The sequence below is a fragment of the Mauremys reevesii genome, linkage group 3 (assembly GCF_016161935.1).
Source record: "Mauremys reevesii isolate NIE-2019 linkage group 3, ASM1616193v1, whole genome shotgun sequence".
NCBI classification, from domain to species: Eukaryota; Metazoa; Chordata; order Testudines; family Geoemydidae; genus Mauremys; species Mauremys reevesii.
The window spans coordinates 164,404,680-164,424,619 of record NC_052625.1 but is presented as its reverse complement, the minus strand read 5'-3'; the positions used below and the strand labels follow the sequence as shown (position 1 = coordinate 164,424,619).

General features: G+C 45.2%; 1 protein-coding gene across 1 annotated transcript in view; it reads left to right on the top strand.

The window, feature by feature from the left end:
- LRRC1 (leucine rich repeat containing 1) overlaps nt 1-19,940 on the top strand; it is a 112,208-nt gene that overhangs the window by 39,222 nt on the left and 53,046 nt on the right. Inside the window, exon 3 of the mRNA XM_039532289.1 lies at nt 17,774-17,852. Coding sequence (XP_039388223.1) covers nt 17,774-17,852 — 79 coding nt within the window. The remainder of the gene's footprint in view (nt 1-17,773; nt 17,853-19,940) is intronic.

Genomic DNA, 19,940 nt, shown 5'->3' with positions numbered 1-19,940 from the left:
GAATGGCTCACTTAATCCATTTTTTCATTTTAAAGCAGCATCTTGAGTTGGCATAGAATACCTTCATAATGTTGGTTAATTTTGTTGGAATTCCATATTGTTCAACAATTTCCCACGTTGTTTCTGTTTACGCTATCAAATTCCTTTTGAAAGTCCACCAAACTGATGGCAAGACTGCCTTGGAATTCAATTGTGTTCTCAATAATTCGTCTCAGGGTGAAAGTAGCGTCTGTGTACGATCTCCCTTGTCTAAATCCAGATTGTTGTTCACGTAGGATGGTATCCATCTTTCCTTTCATTCTGTTCAGGAGGGCTACTGCTAATAGTTTTCCTGTGACAGATAGAAGTTATTCCCCTCCAATTTAAGCAATTGTTTAAATCACCTTTCTATGGTGAGCCTAAGTCTCATTTTCTTTGGTAACTTGATTATGATACCGAGGGTCCATCTGTATTTTGTTGCATAGCGAACAGATGACTGATTCCATGTCTTCGCCTCCATATTTAAGTATCTCAGGATGAATGCAGTCCAAACCAGGTGTGTGACAAGTCCTCTGCCCACCCCTCTTTCTGGGGCCCACTGGTTGCCCCAATAAAGCTCAGAGAGGCTTCTAGTTATGCAGCACCCATGGCTTTATTTACACAATGTTCTCCCAGCACCAGTGTTATGCTATATACAGAGTTTGCAGGCCTGATAATCTCCTCTCCTAAACAGCGTCTGCCCTCAGCCTGGAAACTGACCTTCCCCTGGCCATTCCCCCCTCTTCTGGCTGCCAGCCAGCCTTTATAGCCCTTGAATCCTCAGGCTCGCAGGTGCAGCCAATTCTAAAGGCCAGGCACCAGGCTTCTCCCCAGCCCCAATCTATTTCCCCTGATTGGGGCTGGCTGAGCAGGGGCTTATTAGGTGAATTTGCACCAGCACCCTTCTACAAGGTGCCTTGTTGTTTTTCAGCTTCTGCAATCCTGTTTTTACTACTTTGATTTTTACCTCAGGCACATCTATATCTAGATCTAATGGTTTGTCACTGTTAAATTTCAGTCTTGTAATTGGTTCTGGTTGGTTTAGCTCTTCTTCGAAGTGTTCCACCCATCTATTTTCTTGTTCCTCCTGTGTTTTCAAAATTTCTCCTTGTTTCCCTTTCACTGGGACATGTCTGAATTTTGATACATATCCTGTTAACTGTTTCAGGATCGTGTAGATTGTTCTTGTATCATTTCTTTCTCCTGCTTCTTCAGCTTCACTAGCCTTACTTTCTATTCAGTTTCGCTTATCTTTTTTGCATTGTTTCTTTACTGTTTGTCAAGGTTCCTATAGGTCTGTTTTGTTTCTTCAGTCACATGTTGTATTATTGGAGCCTTTTGTTTTCTTCTTTTGTCTATAATTTTCCATGTTTCTTCTGACATTCACTGTTGTTTATTGCTTCCTCTCTTTCTACCAATTATCTTTTCAGCTGCCTCTAACATAGCTGTTTTGAAAAGATCCCAGTATTTTTCCACTTCGTTTTCTTTAAGATCTTTAAGAGCCTCAAACCTGTTCTTGACCTCTATCTCGTACTCTCTTCATAGCCTGCAATCTTGTAGTTTCTGTGCATTGAATAATCTGAATCTGTGTTGTTTCTTTTTGAGTGCTTTAAACTTCAATTTGATGTTGCTTTCAGCAAGTAGTGATCATTCCCCATATCTGGTCCTCTAAATATCCTTGTGTCTAACACTGATGTTTTCCACCTCTGACTAACACAGATGTAGTGTATCTCATTTTGCGTGTGGCCATCTGGAGAAATCCATGTTTTTTGTGTATGTTGGAAGAAAGAATTGCAGATGCTAAGCTTGCATTTTGCGCCAAAGACAATAAGTCTTGTGCCATTGTCTGTCATTGTTCCAGTTGTATGTGGCCGATGACTGTTTATTTCCCAACCTTTTCTTTCATTTCCAATCCGGGCATTTAAATCTCCTGTAATCAGGACATATCCTGTTAACTGACAAGATCGTGGTTTGGTACTTTTTTCATTACATCATTCAATTCTGTATAGAATCTCTCTTTATCCTCTTCATCTGCATCGTTGTTTGGAGTGTATGCCTGGACTATGGTGCACTTAATGTGCCGAGAGTGGAATCTAGCTGCCAGTAGCTTATCTGATATTGGCTGCCAATTCATAAGTGATTTTTTTTTTTTTGGTAGCACTAGTCATGATGATCCTTACACCTCTCTCATGTTTGGTTCCACCTGAATATAACCTTATTTTTTCTCCAGATGTTATCGTACCTTGATCTTTCCACCTAAATCATGGAGGGAAATATTACACAGATAGGAGCTATAGGGTGCCCTACCAAATTCACTGTCCATTTTGGTCAATTTCACACTCATAAGATTTTTAAAATTGTCACTTTCATGGTTTCAAATATTTACATCTGAAATTCCCTGGGGTCATAACCAGGGGGTCCCGACCCAAAAGAGGGTTGTGGGGACAGTGATCGCAAGGCTATTGTAGCAGGGTCACAGTATTGCCATCCTTACTTCTGTGCTGCTGCTGCTGACAGAGGCACTACCTTTAGAGCTGGGCAGCATAGATGTGGGGGTGTGTATCAATTGGGGAGGGCAGGGCCAGCCTTACGGGTGGGCAACTGTGCAGGGCCCTGTAGTTGGGGGGCGCTGTGCCCATGGCCCCTTTAGCCCCTAAGCACTGGGCGCAGGGCTGGGTGCAAGAGTGCTGGAACCTTTGTGAAAGTGAGGAGGCCACCAGTGCTGGACCATGCCCTCCACTTTTTAACATGGGCATAGTTTGCGGGGGCAGAGGGAGGCATTGCTCCCCCAAACTGCAAGCCTTTGGGCAGGCACAAAGTGGTGCTGACAGGGGCTGTACTTCGTGGTAGCGTTGGCCCTGGAACTGCAAACCTCAGGCAGGCGCAGAGTGACGCCCAGCTCCTCTGCCACCAAGAGAGCAAGAGGGGACCTGGCATGAGTAAGAGAAGGAAGGAGGCCTCAGACTAGGCATAGCCAATCCCCAGATGCAGCCACAAGGGGGCGCCCCAGCAGTGACTAAACCCTGTTACAAAGTCACATTTGGCTAACAGTTATCCACTTTAAATAGGGACTCTGTCTGGGTAAAGAGCTCAGAGACTGAACTTAGTAAGAAGAAGGCGTGTAACTGCCTGTTTAACTTGCTGCTCTTCTGTGGAAAAGAGTGCCTTATACAAATCTAGGGAATGAATATCTTACATGCAGATATGTCAAAATCTGCAATACTTAGCTACAGGCAAAGTTCTCTGTCTCACTACTCAAGTTGAGCAGACCAAGTCAACTATTCAGAGACCTGAATGCTTCTCTCTACAAAGATAGACTGACCAGATTGAAGTGTTTGGCTATGGACTGCAGTTTTCATTCTAATTTGGAAGAACCCAGGCAATGTTGCGTTTTGCAGTCTGTGCTTGGTGTTTACTAAAATCTGATGGTATTCCACCTGCGCAAAGCGTGTCTTTGAACATTTTACTGCAGCATGCCACACAGAACTGAACTGAGCAGAGTACAAACAAAATAGATACAGGACCCCCTGTCAGTGTTGCCAGCAGCTGGTAATCCAGAGGCAAGTGGAGGATGGGCTGCACAGGGAGAAAGTTATGAAAACTGAAGCGTTCTCTCCTCTCCAGTTCTTCCCCACCCCGTCACTGTCTAAATTTAAAACTGGCAGTTAGACCTTCCCAAAGGGATACAATATTGTTCCATAGATAAATCTCAGAGGAGCCAAGGCAGAGCTTTAGAACCACTTTAGAAATGTTGAGTAAAATTGCCAAATATTAGCAAATATCAGCTGACAAGATTAACCAGCCGATCACAGTACTCCATTTCTGATTTGGGCTAGAAAATTGATCCAGAGACTGAAAACACCTACAGAAGTTTTAAAAAAATCCAACAACCCACCCTCACCTTTACAGGGGAGCATGGAGCATTTCCAATATCTTGGTAAGTGAACAGGGAAAGGAAACCCAGCTGTGGGAAACTTCGGAGTGATTGTAGGCACTAAGGCATCACACCACTGAATGGAATGACTCCTGAATACCTTTTAAAAAAAATCTGAGCCTAAGTCTCATTTTCAAAAGTGATTTAGGGCATGTCTACAATACAAACTTTTGCTGACACTAGTTACGTTGACATAAAGCAGCCGCAGTTAGTATATCGCTTGTGCGTATTCATGCATGGCTCCTTGCGTCAGTGTTGCTCGTGCTGCTTGTGTTGATGTGCAGTGCATTATGGCTAGATATCCCATTTTATTCTGTGTAGAAGTGAGTGGCTTAGTTTTAAGTGGTTTCCAGAACAAGGTTGTTTTCACCATATGGTGAAAACCTACTAGGGGGAAAAAAGTAAAATAGTGCTAAACTGAACATGAGATACATAGAGGTTTTTGGTTAAAACCTTGAAGGAAGTATTGCTTGTGTTATACAATGCAGGGAATTCTGTAGTCAGACTTTTTTCTCCCAAGGTCATTTGTACATGAAATATAGCAAGCTTGCTAAATTGTCAGCCATAAGCATAATTTTTTTTCTTAAACAAGGGTAATAAATTACCAGAGAGCAACCCTGCCTGGAAAAAGGTATATCCTCTTACAGACACGACTGCTGCGCTTGATTTTATCTACTTATGTGCTGGCACAACTTTCGCTTGCTGTTAGCGTGGCTGCATTGTCATACGTCATAGAGCTTATGAGTGCTTTATAGCCTTACTATTTAGCAGTGCTTGCACATAGTCTGTGTATGCCAGAACATCTGGAGCAGCACGTGTAAATGCAGAGCATTCATCAGTGTGCAGCGTTAGAAAAAATCCTGGATATTTAAGCAGGATTTGAGTCCGTTATCCAGCAACAGTGAAAAGTATCTTACCTGGTTAGCTTTAGTATTGGCACGGATGTACTGTTTAAATATCAGCTATGAAACCTAATAGTGAGCAGAAATGGAAGACACTGCATAGCCCACTGAAATTTAACACCATCTCAGGGACCTCAGTATTTTATACTGGTCATTGTCATTTCTTCCATTATGGTTATTTCTTCGATTTATAATTATCAATCCAGGATGATTCTTGATAGGTACCGTGTTTCATCCTGGACCTTATTTCATATTTTTCCCTGCTCACCTATAACCTGTAATTTTCTTTAACTGTTAAATAAAAGGAGCTCAGAAATATTGTTTAAATCTTCTGCTTTAAATTGACCTTCAGTGTTCAGATATTGCAGCTCGCTTGATAATCCTTTCCTGATGTCATCATGTAATGAAGAAAAATGAAGTTGTCAGCCTTAATTGATTTTTTTTATCTACTTTTATGATAGTGTGACTCAAGTGAATATCGAATTCATGTTTCTGTAGGAGTGTGTGTGGAAGAAGGTGTAGTTGAAAGGAGAGAAGAGACACTTTATGAGCAAGCCTCCTTTTCCCTCACTTACCCAAACATCCTCAGTATTTGTTTCCACTTATTGAAGGCATTTCTGCTTCTGTAGTGAAATCATAATCCTTGGGTTTTACATGGGTCTGAAATAGGAGAAAATGGGCCAGGAAAGCATGTTCTTTTAATCTATGAATTATACATGATCTAAACAGGCTGTCTGCACTTCTTTATAATCGGAAATTTTGCATACTAAGAAAACTGAGGGGTTTTGTGTCAATTTAAAAATCAGTCTTTGGCCTTAATTTTACTTACTTGTGTTACAAATGACACTTAAGATAGCTGAAAGATTCGATGAAAAATATTTTCAGTATACTTGTTTGTTCCGTTTTTGTGTGGGTCTTTTATACAGAAGTAGAAGATAATTTCTTTAAAATGTGGTTATAAAACCACGAAGTGGCATGGTAATTTAGGGGCATGATTAATTCCTGAAATTATTTCTTAGGTTTTTTTGAGTGGATTTCAAGATTGTTTCTGTTATATGTTGTGACAAAGTCAGGCCGGACGGCTGCAGGAGGGTCTGGGAAAACAGGTATATTAGCCCTAGACTGCTAAAGGCCCTTTTTCCTACAAGCGGGGAAGGAGTTACTTGTGGTCAGTTAGGGACACCTGAGTCCAATTAAGGGCTGCCTGAAACCTGTTACAACCGCTCCCTGGGGGCAGGACAAACTGCTGCAAAGCTGGCAGCAGCAGGAAGATACACTTCTCCAGTGTGTGAGACTGCGCTCCTCCCCATAGGGGAGACACCCAAACCCAGTGCCTGTTTAGGGGAAGGACTGACACTCCGGGGCCAGTGACAGGGCAACACCTCTGCCGGGGGGGGGGGGGGGGGCCGGGAAAGGTATTCCCCTTTTGCTTTAGTGTGTTATAGACTTGTTTCCCTTTGTTTGGCAGAAGAGCACTCTTCAGGCCTGCCCCGAGGCCTACCGGGAAGGCTCTGAGAAACAACCCCGAAGAGGGAAGATACACACTCCAGAGTGGGGCTGATTTACCCCAGGCCTTGTCCCTGCCAGAGGAGGGAGCGCTAAGTCTGGCGAGGCAGAAGGGGTGCCTTGCCACAATGTCCTGTTTCTATATGCCTTCTCCAAAGCTATCCAGACTAGATTGAAAATAGTTCCTCCTTTTGATTTTGGAGAAGAGGGAAATATAGGTACTAACTGTGTTTGGGCTGCACCGGACAGGATTCTAGGTGCTCACTAGTTTTTAAACTGTTGTGCCTATCACTGTAGCATTTGTCTTGAGATAGATATTATAGTGTCGACAGTGTGCTTTGGTGTTATACAAAGAGAAGATGAGGTCCCTGCTTTGAGGAGCTAAAATCTAATGCTAACTGAAATGTCGTTCAGACATGTCAAAATAAAGCCCAAACGCTTGAGGAAGTGCAAGGGCAAATACGGTTGTTCTCTCCCCATCGATTGGACAACTGTCTGGTAAGGGGGCAGTGTGACGAAGTGGGAATGTTCTTAATGTTTTCTCGGAATGCTGTGTGAGTGCTGCACTTTCCCCTATGCACTTCTTAAGTATCTAGGTGGTGGGATAAGGCGGTGTGATTGTTGCAGAGCCTTAGAGGGCCGGGGAGTGATGCTGTCTGCACAGAGAATGGCCGACACCCTGTCTCCTGGCAACTGATGGCCTGGGCCCCTCCCCTGCAAGGTGCCAACTGAAGGTGTTGGAGAACAAAGAGATCAGGTGACCTCCTGGCCTGGGAAAGAGACAAAGCCCAGAGGAGATGGGGCTGGAGAGTTTCAGTTTGGCGCTGGCTGGGGACGTGGAGTGAGTGCAGACCTGGGTGTCTGTCTCACTGCCCCCCAAAATGGACCCGGCTGAGGGGTCTTGTTCTCTATATCTACAAGCTCTATTTTAGACCGTGTTCCTGTTGTCTAATAAACCTCTGTTTTACTGGAGTCACGTCTGACTGCAAAGTTAGGGTGCAGGACCCTCTGGCTTCCCCAGTACCCCACCTGGGTGGACTCGCTGTGGGAAGCGCATGAAGGGGCAGAGGATGCTGAATGCTCCAAGGTGAGACCCAGGAAGGTGAAGCTATATGAGCTTCTTGCCCTGAAGACAATCTGCTCACAGAGAGGAGACTTCACCAGAGTTCTGAATGGCTTCGTAGGGAGCAGTTCCAGAGCATTGCCCAGGGACTCCGTGACAGGCAGAAAGGAGTGAACTATGGGCAGACCCATGGGTCAACCATCCTGTATGCTGGCCAGCAAAAAGGACTATGCTATAGCAAAGGGCTATGGCAAATTACGTGGGAACTACAACAGGCACTGTGTGGCTAACTCTGAATGCCAACTGGTGCCTTCTTTCTACCCCTGTACTGTGCCCAGTTTAGTCCTTTATGAACAATATTCAAATGGCGGAATGAGATGAAAGCTGTCTAATTCAAAAGTCAAACTTGGCACTTGTATTTCTGTGCAGGGATGGGTAGAGTCTGGCATTTCCCTTTGTACAGGGCATCTTAACATGGCGAATTGTAAACTTGTGGGCTACAAACCTTGCCATTCCTGTGATAGGTGAATTTAACTGAAGGTGGACACAGCAGATGCCTCTTCTGTCTAGGAGAGATCCAAAGACTGCAGTGGTCTCCAAACTGGTAGGGGGCAACATGGAGGAACGTTTGGGGGAGGGGGGAGTGTGGCAGGGCCCTGGACAGCCTTCATGGGGCACGAGGAGGGAGTGCCAGCCTGCCCCTGGCCTCGGCTGTGGCTCCGCTCTCAGCTGCTGGCCCCTGGCTCCTGGCCTGGCTGTGGCTTCGGCCCCAGCCTCAGTCCCCTTACCCCTGTCTGTGCATCCCCCACCTCCTGGGAGCCACAGCCCTGCTCCTGGCCCCAGCTCCTGACTGCGGCTCCTGGGAGTGGGAGGGCAGACGGAGACACAATGTGAAAAGTTGGGGGACCACTGATATACTGGATAAATTCTCAATGTGCTGGTAGTTCTCTTTGAGGATGCACAAGGGATCCATGTGTCCTGCAAATCTATTGAGGTCTTTTCATACCCTGAGGAAACAGGTATCAGAACCCAGCTACCAGGCAAACAGACTTCTTTATGTGCCTACTCTAACAGATACAACACCTAAAACAAGCATAGAGAAGACTGCAGAGAGAAAAGATCCAGTGCTGACAGCAACACTGGCACAAAAAACATTGTACCAGGCGTCAGTACCAGAGCTGTCAGTGTTTTGTTTCAGGCCCAGAGCAAGACTTCCCCAAACACAGAAGCAGATATTCTAGATTGAGCTCAGGGCCTACCCACCCATGACAGACTGCATAAAACCTCAGGAGAGAACCACTGAGCCTCATGTGTGACATTGAGGGCTAGTGACAAAAAACAGCTTGTGGCATAAAGAAAAAAATTATCCAGTGCCAACCCTGGTATTGGTGGCACAACCTTTGGCATTGATGCCTACAGCTGAACAAAGGCCACCTGATGATGTGCCCCCAGAAGAACCAGGCATGTCCTCAGTACAGTCCTTGTACAGAGAGCTCTGTAAGCCCCGGCACTGCTCCTATAGATTTACTCCTTCACTAGAGCACATCACTAGAATCCTCTCCTCTGAGATCTATGGGTGACACCACTGAAAGACCACTTGGCAGACCCTACAGGGTTCAGCCACCGTCACATCAGGATTGACATTGAACTGGCCAATATCAGATGAGCCAGCCACATCCATAGGACATACCACTGTGGCCCTATTGAACATATTGGGGTCCATCCTCCATGTGCTTCTAAGAGCAAATGTCTACCACACTCCAGAAGGAGAAAGAGATCACTGACACCAGGGCAGGGGGAGAGGAGGGAACCAGGAAGGAGGAGACCTTGGACCAGAGCAACACCTCCACTGTACTTTACCACCTAAGGACTTTTCATCCTTGTCAGCTGATGGAAGTAGTAGCCTCAGTGCTGGCTTACTTCAGGAATTCCTTATGAGAGTTGTAGAGACTCTAGAAATAGATACATCTGTCATACAAGAAAAAAAAATCAACAGTTGTTCAACATATTGACAACTTCTGTCCTGGTTAGGATTGCCATCCATATAAATGAGGGATAGACCCTGCTATGGGTGGCAAAATATCAAGCCCTTTTGGCCAACTAGGATTCTTTGACCTGGGTAGAGCAATGTCCTCTTTATCAAAGTTCCCACCATAGAACAGGGAAAAGCTCAAAGAAATAATCATAGATGACCAATTGCTGGCCAGGTGGGCCTACAGGTGGGCAATGGCTGTATTTGTGGCCACAGCGGTGACTGTGTGCGGAGTGTCATGGCTTCAAGGACTGGGCATTAGCAGGGACGCATATAAGCCACAATCGAGGACCTGTCATTTGAAGCCATGGAACCATTTAGTGAGCAGACAGACAATGCCTTGCGCTCCTTTAAAAAGACTCTAATTCCACTTGGAGATCCACATCTCAGCCCTGTCTTGCAAGCCATACAGTCATCAACCCCAGATGAGAGAGTGCCATTTTAACACATCAGACAACCTGATTACCGTGGCCCTGTTGAACCCAGGTTTCTTCTTGGTGCCAGCCTTCCTTTCCCCCTGCATCTTTGGGTCACCAGCAAATGTTGACAGGATTTTTGGGAGCCACAACAGAGCCAGCCCAGAGAGCATAATCTTTTCCCTGGGCATGATCTGTGGTAACATCAGATGGGTGCTAGAGATGATTGGCCATGGCTAGTCCATCCAGTTCCACTTTTAACCCTCTAGTCCCCCCCTTCCTTGGCCCTCTTAAGGGACATTTCTTACAAGAGACTGTTTCAAGCAGAAGTGGTCTCATTGCTTTGTCTAAGACCCATAGAGGAGATTCCACAAGAGTTCAGGGGAAGAGGCTTCTAGTCCCAGTATTTCCTTCTTATGAAGAAGAAAGGAGGTCTTCGTCCTGTACTATAGCTGAAGAAACTCAATGAATGTTGTGGCAAAGTCCCGTCTCAGTCTCCCCAGCCTCTGCTGTTTTTAGCTCTGGTCAGACCGGCTTGGGTAACGCAGTCCCCCTTAGAACTCAGGGGAAGTCTGTCCCCTGTCTTCCCATCAGTCTTAGTTAAAGTATTTTTTACCCTGCCTTGTAGGAGAGCGTCCTGCCGCTCCTCCTGGGGAGGCTTGCTGCTTCAACACTCCTGGCAGCCGGGCTCCTTCTCTCTCTGCTTTTTTCCCCCCTTCCTTCCTCCCAGGAAGGGGTTTAAAAAGGTCTCAGGCAGCTCCAAGTTGGAATCAGCTGGTCCTAATTACCCTCAGGTAGCTCCCCTCAGCTGATTCTAATTTGCTACCTTGGTAACCCTTTCTCAGCTGAACCTGGTTGACCGGTAGTTGCCTCCCAGTTGATAAGGAGGAGGGCCTTTTAACCCTCTGGGACTGACTCCTCCCCCCCTCTTGCAACTGTCTGTCCTGAGTTTATCACAATGTGTATGCTGCCTCAGGATCAGGATGGTAAATCTTGCTTCCATCCTTTCATTTCTTCAAGCTCATGATTTGGTTTATGGCTCTCAACTGCAGGATGCATACTTCCCTATAGTGAAATCCACAGGAAGTACCTCACAGTTAGTGTGACCAAACCATTGCCAATAAAGGGTATTGTCCTTCAAACTCTCAGCAACACAGTTTTTCACAAGATGCCTGGCAGTGGTCACAGCACATTTAAGGAGAAATGAATAAATGTGGATTTCCTATCTACATGAATGGCTGATCAGAGGCAGATCCCGGGAGGAAACTGCAGCAGCTCAGCAGTGTGTTCCTCTCCCTGTTCTCCCAACTAGTACTCTGGGTAAACTATAAGAAATCATGCCATCATAGTCCTATGATGGCATAGGAGCCCTGATTGATTGATTGTCTCTTGACCAAAGTCTTCCTCTCAGAGGTCAAGTTCCATTTTCTCCAGTGGATGACAGACCACCTTCAGTCAAATCTGTTTGCTGTGCATACGTGTCTGGAGCTTCTAGGCCACATGTTGGCTTATCTGATTTCATTTGCAGCCCTTGCAGCTGAGGTCTGTGTACACCCTGTCCAGACATCACATGAGCAAGAGTCATGTTCCTGTCCCAAATTCAATGAGAACTCGCTTGGTGGCTGGATTCAGAGGACATGAAAGGGGGTTCTCTTGTGCCCCCTTCCTGACAACACTAGTGAGAGACTCCTCAAGGATAGGATGGGGTACCCACCTAAGTCATCCGCAGATGCAAATAACTTGATCTCAAGACAACTTGAAAATGCATGTGGAAGTCTTGGAGCTCAGTACCATCTGGTTGGCTTGTGTAGTGGTCCTGCCTGTTTTGCAGAAATCCACTATGCAGATCTTGACAAACAAGATGTAATGAACTGGGAAATATCTGTGTTTTTTATAAATCTGGTGCATGCCTCTGTTTCTTCATGATGGGTTACTTGCTATAGACTGAGATCACAAGGGGTTGTTATTGCAACCAAGCAGGAAAGGTAAAACAGGCCTATATAAGGTGCATCCCAACAATCAAGCGTAGTAGCCAGGTTTAAAACTGTGAAGAGGTGACTCCTTGGCCCCAACTTGTTGATATAACTGGTTTGCCAAGGCTGAGAGAGAGAGACAGACATCAAAGGGAACACTAAGGGCACGGCTGCCCTAGGGAGATTACAGCGGCACCAATGCAAACTCTCTGTGTAGTCGCCCTAAGCTAGGGTGACCAAACAGCAAGTGTGAAAAATCCAGATGGGGATGAGGGATAATAGGAGCCTAAATAAGAAAAAGACCCCAAAAAGGGGACTGTCCCTATAAAATCAGGACATCTGGTCACTGTACTCTAAGCCGATGGAAGAATGCTCTTCCGCCAGCTTAACTACTCCAGCCCCTGCGAACAGCAGAAGCTGTATCTTCGGGAGAAGCTCTCCCACCGACATAGCGCTGTCCCTACCGGTGCTTATGTTGGAGTAACTTTTGTTACTGACCTCTGAGCGACACAAGTTATGCTGACACAAGCTGTGGTGTAGATACAGGGTAAATTGATTAGGACCCTGGGCCTAGGGGGAAAAAAAAAAGGAGTGGGTTTGGGCGAGCCAAGGACGGTTGCCCAGGGAGTGTTTGTTAAAGTTGACATGTTACAGAGGGAACACACAGACAGTGCCTGCTGCAAGCAGGATGGTCTGTTTCTCTCAGAATGCCTGGGGAGAATGCTAGCCGCAGGGGAACTTTGAAAAGCTGGCAAGGAAAATTTAAGGTGACCGTAAGATCCAAACGCATAGGACACTTACTGTTTATATTCTTTGCCCTGTATGCTCTGCATCTTTGGGGGAATGAATATAATGCATTGTTTTTGTTCTGTAGAGATGCTGTTTTTTGAGTCACTGGAATGTTTAATCAGTTTGCTGTTCACAGGCCCCCATAAGGAAAGGGCTCACAGGTACAAATGCAGTTGGACCTGTAGCATTCCCACTTTTAGAAAATGGGTACTGCAGGCCAGAGATCAAGTGTATGTCACTGCTGCAAACAAAGGTGTGACTTTTTTTTTTTTAATCTAGCTAGTACAGCTAAAAACAGCAGTGAAGATTCAGCAGTGTGGGCTTTAAGCACTCACCCAAAACCCTGAGTATGTACTTGTGAGGCTAGCTCGCACTGGGGTCTGTGCTGCCACATCTGGACTGCTATTTTTAGCCATGTTAGCTAGCTTAAAGCTAGTGTGGCTATGTCTACATGAGCTGCAATCACACCTTCGATTGCAGTGTATACATCCCTCCAGTCTGAGTGATTGGCCCATGGCCCAGAGTAAGATGCAGAAAGTTAGGCCTGTCTCTTAAGTGGGAGGGGTGCACTTAAGGGGGAGACCATTTGCCTGTAATTGTGACACAGCACTTCCCTGATGTACTACGTAAACAAGGAAGGAGGCTTTCGGTCATCCCTTCTCTATCAGGAAACGATCAGGATGTGGAAATGGTGCCATTATTGCAGAGTAATCCCATTTGCTCTGTACCTTCTAGGAGCCAGCAGTGACCTGGAAGACTTCTTAAACGGACATGTAGTAACCAGTCTTGACTGGTTGCTGCAGAATCCATCATGGACCTGATATTTCACCAATACTGCATTTGAAATACGCTGGACTGGCATTTGATTTGTTGAAGTTCACCTTGCAGCAGTATCGGTGTTGCTCTCTGATACAGTCATTCTCTTTTCTCATCTGATATCAGAATTCTCAAGGGCCTCCTACCTACATACCTGCCTGCTAGAAATACTGCTCCGGTGTGGCATCTCAACATTGTCCTCCTAAAGCTCATAGAGCCTATTTCAAGCTGCCCTTGAATTGTTCGATTCATCATCTTACACTCAAGACAGTTTTTCTAGTTGCTATTGCTTCCAGCATGGAGGGTCAGCAAGCTACGAGCCCTTATGACTGGATCTCTTCAGGGTCAAGAACTTACGAAGCTAACACCTTCAGCTCCACTCTGAAGTGGTCTTGAAATTTCACCTAAATCAGTCTATTAACTTACTACTTGGCTTTCCAAAACCACACGCGATGCCAGGGGAGAAGCTGCTTACTTTGGAAGTTTCAAGAGCCTTGCTTTATTATCTTGACAGGGCTGAGCATTTTAGATTATCGCCCCACTTCTGTGGCTATATCTGGCCTGTCAAAGGGCCAAGCTATGCTTTTGTAAAAGATATACTCTAGGACTTCTTTCAGTGAAGTTCTATGGCCTGAGTTGTACAGGAGGTCAGAGTAGTTCATCACAATGGTGCCATCTGGCCTTGGAATCTGTGAACCACAGGGAGTCTCTAAGATCAGTGTCTTTCCATCTGTTGTCAATTAGCTTTGAGCCTCTCTCCGAATGTCAAGTCGCACTCCACCAGGGCTCAGGCATTAACAGAAATACCAGTATAGCTTCTATCAAGGTAAGTAAATAGATGTAGCTACATGAGCGGTGTCCACACTGCTGCACACACTGCTTTAAGCTACTTTGCCTTTGAAGCTGTGTCCACACTGTACAGTGCTATGTTGATCAAAGCATGTTGCACTGTGAGTAGGCATCTCAGGACACTAAGTGCTCTTTCTAGGTAACTTTCACAGCGGGATATTTCCTGGATGCGCAAAGAATCATGAGATTAGTGCTCAGATTCCTGTGATCTCAGTCATCTTTTAGTGCTCATTTGCCTCTCACTGACAGCAGTTTAAAAATGAAAGAAATGCAGATGAACACTTTGATCCTTTATATATATTATTTATATCAGTAGGATGATCTTGTCTTGTAGGTGTGCTTGGTGTAAGGTGTAAGTTGGTGTGCTTTTTGTAGTTTTGTGAGGAAGCAAAGGAGGTTACCAGGGAAACACTCCTACATAATCTCCTCATTGAGCATCTAAACTTAGTTGAGCACTGCTTCTGCAGATGGTCTTGCTTGCTCTTACTTCAGTTCTGCACTTGGAGGTCATTCAAAGTAAACATTTTCCCACAGGCTTCACAATATAATTGTGGGAAAGCTTATTTGTAGGGGAGGGAGGAAGTCCTGCTATACCTAAATCAGATTTCTAGAGTTGAAACTCTAAAGTTAATGGATCAGATTGGAACACACTTTCCAAATTCATTTTTTAAACTAAATATACATCCCACCACACACATACACACAATAGGCTCTACAGTCCTGCTGGCCAGTAAAGTCCAGGGGACTATTTGTGTGAGTAATTGTATCGGATCACTGCCTGACTACATTTCCTGTGTGCTTAGAATTGGAGGAATATATTTAACAAACTTAAACAGGGGATATGGTCTGGGAAAAATGTGAGGAGGATGGAAGGGAACTGAAAAGAAAATCTATAACTGGGAAATTGGTATTACTTTTTTGAGATTTACCTTGGTTTCTTCTGACTGGAGAGAATTTAGATATATAGTTCTAGTATACTTTGCGCTTGTTTTTAATGCGTAATATTTCTGTGAAGGTTCTGGAGGAACTGAGAAAGTAGATAACTACCTTTTTGTTGTTGTTGTCGTCGTCATTGGTTTGACCAATATGAGACCAAAACACAAAATAAATCAAAACCTGGTAGATTTAAAACACTAGATCAAACTAATTACATTATTGTCCCTGGCAAACTCCTCTAACCAGAGCTTCCCATTTCATTGTCCTTGGTATGAGTGTTTTGCCTCTTGTTAAAATGGTTGAACTAAGTGTTCCAAGGATGAAGCTGTGGTATCTACATTTTAAGATAAGTTTAATAGAAGTAACAAAGAATTAGGGTTGCTCTAGAGATAAACATTCTGAAAGTGCTTTCTACTACCTAGTCTATCTAAACAATTTATAGATGAAAGGGGGGCTCTTCTTCAAAAGAGGATGCTTGAAAGGAAGTGACATATGTACAAAGGTTTAATTGCCGTTAATACTTAAACTTGCTGTTTTCCTCTATGCTTATCTCTATCCAAGTATTAGTATAAATTTTATTCCTTTCAAAGTAAATGATGGGATCACAAATCTGAAACTTTTAAAGCAAATACATCCTATTAGTGTGGGCATTATTCTTCTTGGAATTTGATGCAAGAACTTAAGGGTCCTTAACACAGGTTGCTCATGAAAATAGCATTGAAGCATGAAACCTGGCAGGCAACTTTTTAAAGCTCTACTCATGTACTGTACAGTATTTGAAACTTCATGTTTATGTACAAATATCTGATTATCTTCATTTGTATCAAACCAGACCTCGGACTTGTCTACTCTTACCACCATTTTCACATCTGCTTAGTGAAGGTGCTACCTCCTCAACTGGCAGTAGCTGTCTACACTGGGGTTAGGTCAGTATAACTGTGTTGCTCAGGGATGTGGATTTTCCACACCCTTGAGTGATGTAGTTATGCTGACATAAATTCCTAATGTAGACCAAGCCTGAGTAACAGTATTTTGCATTTATTTTGAGACGTAGATTCAAGAGAGTACTACTAGAAGGAAGTGGTTTCCAAACTTTTTTTCTGGTGACCTAGTTGAAGAAAATTGTTGATGCCTGCTACACAACGGAGCTGGGGATGAGGTGTTTGGGCTGTGGGAGGGGATCATGGCTGGGGCAGAGGGTTGGGGTGAGGGCTGCAGGGTGGGGCCGGGAATGAGGGGTTCAGGGTGTGGGAGGGGGCTCTGGGCTGGGGCAGGGGGTCAGGGCTGGGGGTGCAGGTTCTGGGATGAGGCTGTGGATGAGGGATTTGGAGTGCAGGAGGGGGCTCTGGGGAGGCTCAGGGCTGGGCTGGGCAGGGGGTTGGGGTGCGGGAGGGGGTCAGGGCTCTGGGCTGGGGATGCAGGTTCTGGGGTATGGCCGGAAATGAGGGTTTTGGGGTGCAGGATGGGGGCTCTGGGTTTGGGGAGGCTCAGGGCTGCAACAGGGGATTGAGGTACGGGCTTACCTTCAGCAGCTCCTGGTCAGCGGTGCAGCCGGGGTGCATAGGCAGGCTTCCTGCCTCTCCTGGCACCGCAGACCACACTGTGCCCCGGAAGCAGCTAGCAGCAGGTCTGGCTCCTAGGTGGAGGCGTGCAAGCGGTTCTGTGCAGCTCTTGCCTATAGGCACACCCTCTCCCCCCCCACCAGCTCCCATTGGCTGGTTCCTGGCCAGTGGGCGCGTGGAGCCAGTGCTTGGGGTGGGGGCAGCACGCAAAGCCCTGTGACTATGCCCCCCCCCCCCCCTGCCTAGGAGACAGATCTGCTGCTGGCCATTTCTGGGTTGCAGCACGGTGTTGGAATAAGTAGGGACTAGAGTGCTGACCTGAACAGGTGCTGACCAGAGCCGCCGCCGCGACCCAGTCCCTTCCATTCCATGACCCAGTTCCGGGTCGTGACCCACAGTTTGAAAGCCACTGCTGTAAGGTGTGAGGTTTTAGTGTAGTAGGAGGGGATGGTACTGTGTACATTTGGGCAGAGATATTTACTCTTTTCTATTCCACCCTCACACCCTGCCAACACACCCTCTAAAAAAGTGCCTGGCTTTATATTGACCCAAATTGCCAGGGAGCTGGATTAGATGGATTAATCTAGAACTATGTCCTTAAAGTGGCTGAATTTGGCTTTTGCTAAACCGAGGGATTGAATTCCAGAGAATCTTCTGCCAACTGACAGACAGTCCTCATTAGGACAAATGAGCATTCCAGGTTCTTTGAGCGGGGCATGTGAAACAGTCTCTAAAATGTCTGGGTCCCAATTAATTTTGGGCTCTCTAAATGTTAACTAACACCTCGAATTGTATTTGGAAATATCGGTAACATTTTTTAAAAAAAATAGTCTTGCATTTAAAAAAAGTCACAACACACACCAAGATAATTTCCTTGATTTGAAATGACCAGATACATTATGTAATGCTGTGACCATTTCCAAATAAAAGGTCTTCTACAGCACAATTGTTAACAGTGCATTTGTTTGTTTCTGCAGAAATTCCTGAAATTCCAGAAAGCATCTCCTTTTGCAAAGCACTACAAGTAGCAGACTTCAGTGGGAACCCACTGACCAGGTAACACTCTCCCTTATGCTAAGTGCTTTCCAGGCCAGCACTACAACCTTATTTAACTTGCTCAGTTCTTAAAGCAAATATAGTATGTGTCTGAGTCACGCAGGGTCTATTTTTTCCACAGGGTGGTAGCCAGAGATCAGAGTTACAGGGACAAGTGCACCCTTTCTTCCCAGGGGCTTGACAATTACAGGCTACTCAGAACAAATGTGAATGTAGTCAGTGCTTAAGAACGCAAATCCAAATGATAAAAAGCCCAGGAATTTTTCAAGCAGGGCCAGCAGTATAAACCAGCAAAGCTATGGTGCTGTATTTTCCACTGTCATCTGTTTCTTCCATCTCTAGCCTTTGTCTATATGTGGGATTTAGCAGTCAGTGACCAGCAAACCAGTGTAGCTGCATTGGCATAGTTTGACTGTTTAAAATTGCGGTTAACTCAACAGGTGCAAATAATGGCTCTCCTTGCATATGCTTGAGGCTTGCACCCGTGCTGTGTCCCTATCCACTGAATTAGGGCTAATCCAACATACTCATACAGTGCCATGTGGCCAAACTGTATTCCATCTGGTGGTGGCTGCTGCTTCTCTAATATTCATATTCCCCCTCTCTGTGCAATTGCATGGTTGCAGTGAAAGCAGTTCATAGTGGCAGTGGTCATCTCAAGCTGCTCCCTCCTGTCTTGGCCTAGGAAAGAGTAATAGTTGATGGTAGGTCTTCCTCTCATGTTCTGTACAGCAACAAATAAATCATAAATGATCATTTTAAGAAAGTGTCCTTTTAGATGTTGCTTGATTGGCTCAGTTTGGCAGGATTCACTTGATTGCTGTGACTCTGATTCAGCCTAACGAATTAGTGTTATTTCCCCCACCCCCACCACTCCACATAGCAAAGAGAAGAACAGGCTCTTGGGAAATCAAGGTGATTGATAGAGAAATCAAATAGGGGCAAATGAATGATAGGGACTCTGTGCAGGAGCAGCTAGGAGAAGCGGGGCTCAGCTCAGCCTTCAAGTTCTGAGTTTCTACCAGGTGCTGCAGCGGCTGCTATATCTTCCTTTAGAATCATAGAAGATTAGGCTTGAAAGAGACCTCAGGAGGTCATCTAGTCCAATCCCCTGCTCAAAGCAGGACCAACACCAACTAAATCATCCTTTGCCCTGGCTGGTTACATCTAGCAAGAAGCGGGTAAAAGGAAAGCCTCTAATGCATTGTAACTGATTCTAGAGGTTTAGAAATAGGGAGGGAATCTGCATAAGTGATCCTTCCCCGATGGAACAGAGTAGCATGTTTGTCATGTAGAAAGGTCACCAATCCAACATTGCATAGACATAGGGCCTTCTGTCAGTAGCCGTCCCTCTTCCTAGCCTGGAATATTTAGGCTAGTGTTGTCTAATATGACGGGACTATATCATAGCCTAGGCCATAGCATTCTCTAACTAAGTAATAGTTGTCATGTCCACGCTAGCAGTAAAGCGTTGTTAAAACGTGGATGCCACAACTGTGTTATGGCTTGTTACACTTGTGCCGTTAGGCCCTGTGCTGCTCATTCTAGCAAATAATTAGTTTTGTGATTCTTCTATATTTGATGTAACAATGTTTAAAAGGATTGGATTACTCATAGGCTGAATCCTTCCCTATTCCCTAAACTGTAGAGAAAGTCACAAGGTGTTAGAAAATAGCAATAAGCTTCTAATTGCTGGGGTTTAAAATGAGGAGCAACATACAGCACACTTCTCGATGAAGGAAAACAGTTGTATTGGGGGCGGGGAGCCACTTAAAATGATTTACTGAAAATAAATATGTACTGGTCTTTGTCTAATATATATTATATTGCATTCAAAACAACTACATGAAAAGAACTGTAAGGTTTCAAAATCCAGGGTTCAAAAGCTGGAAAATGTCACAATTAAGACGTGTACCCAGAAGCCTCCTACTGCAAGACAAACCCAAGAAAGAAACCAACAGGACTCCACTGGCCATCACATACAGTCCCCAGCTAAAACCCCTCCAGCGCATCATCAGGGATCTACAACCCATCCTGGAGAATGATCCCACACTTTCACAGGCCTTGGGTGGCAGGCCAGTCCTCGCC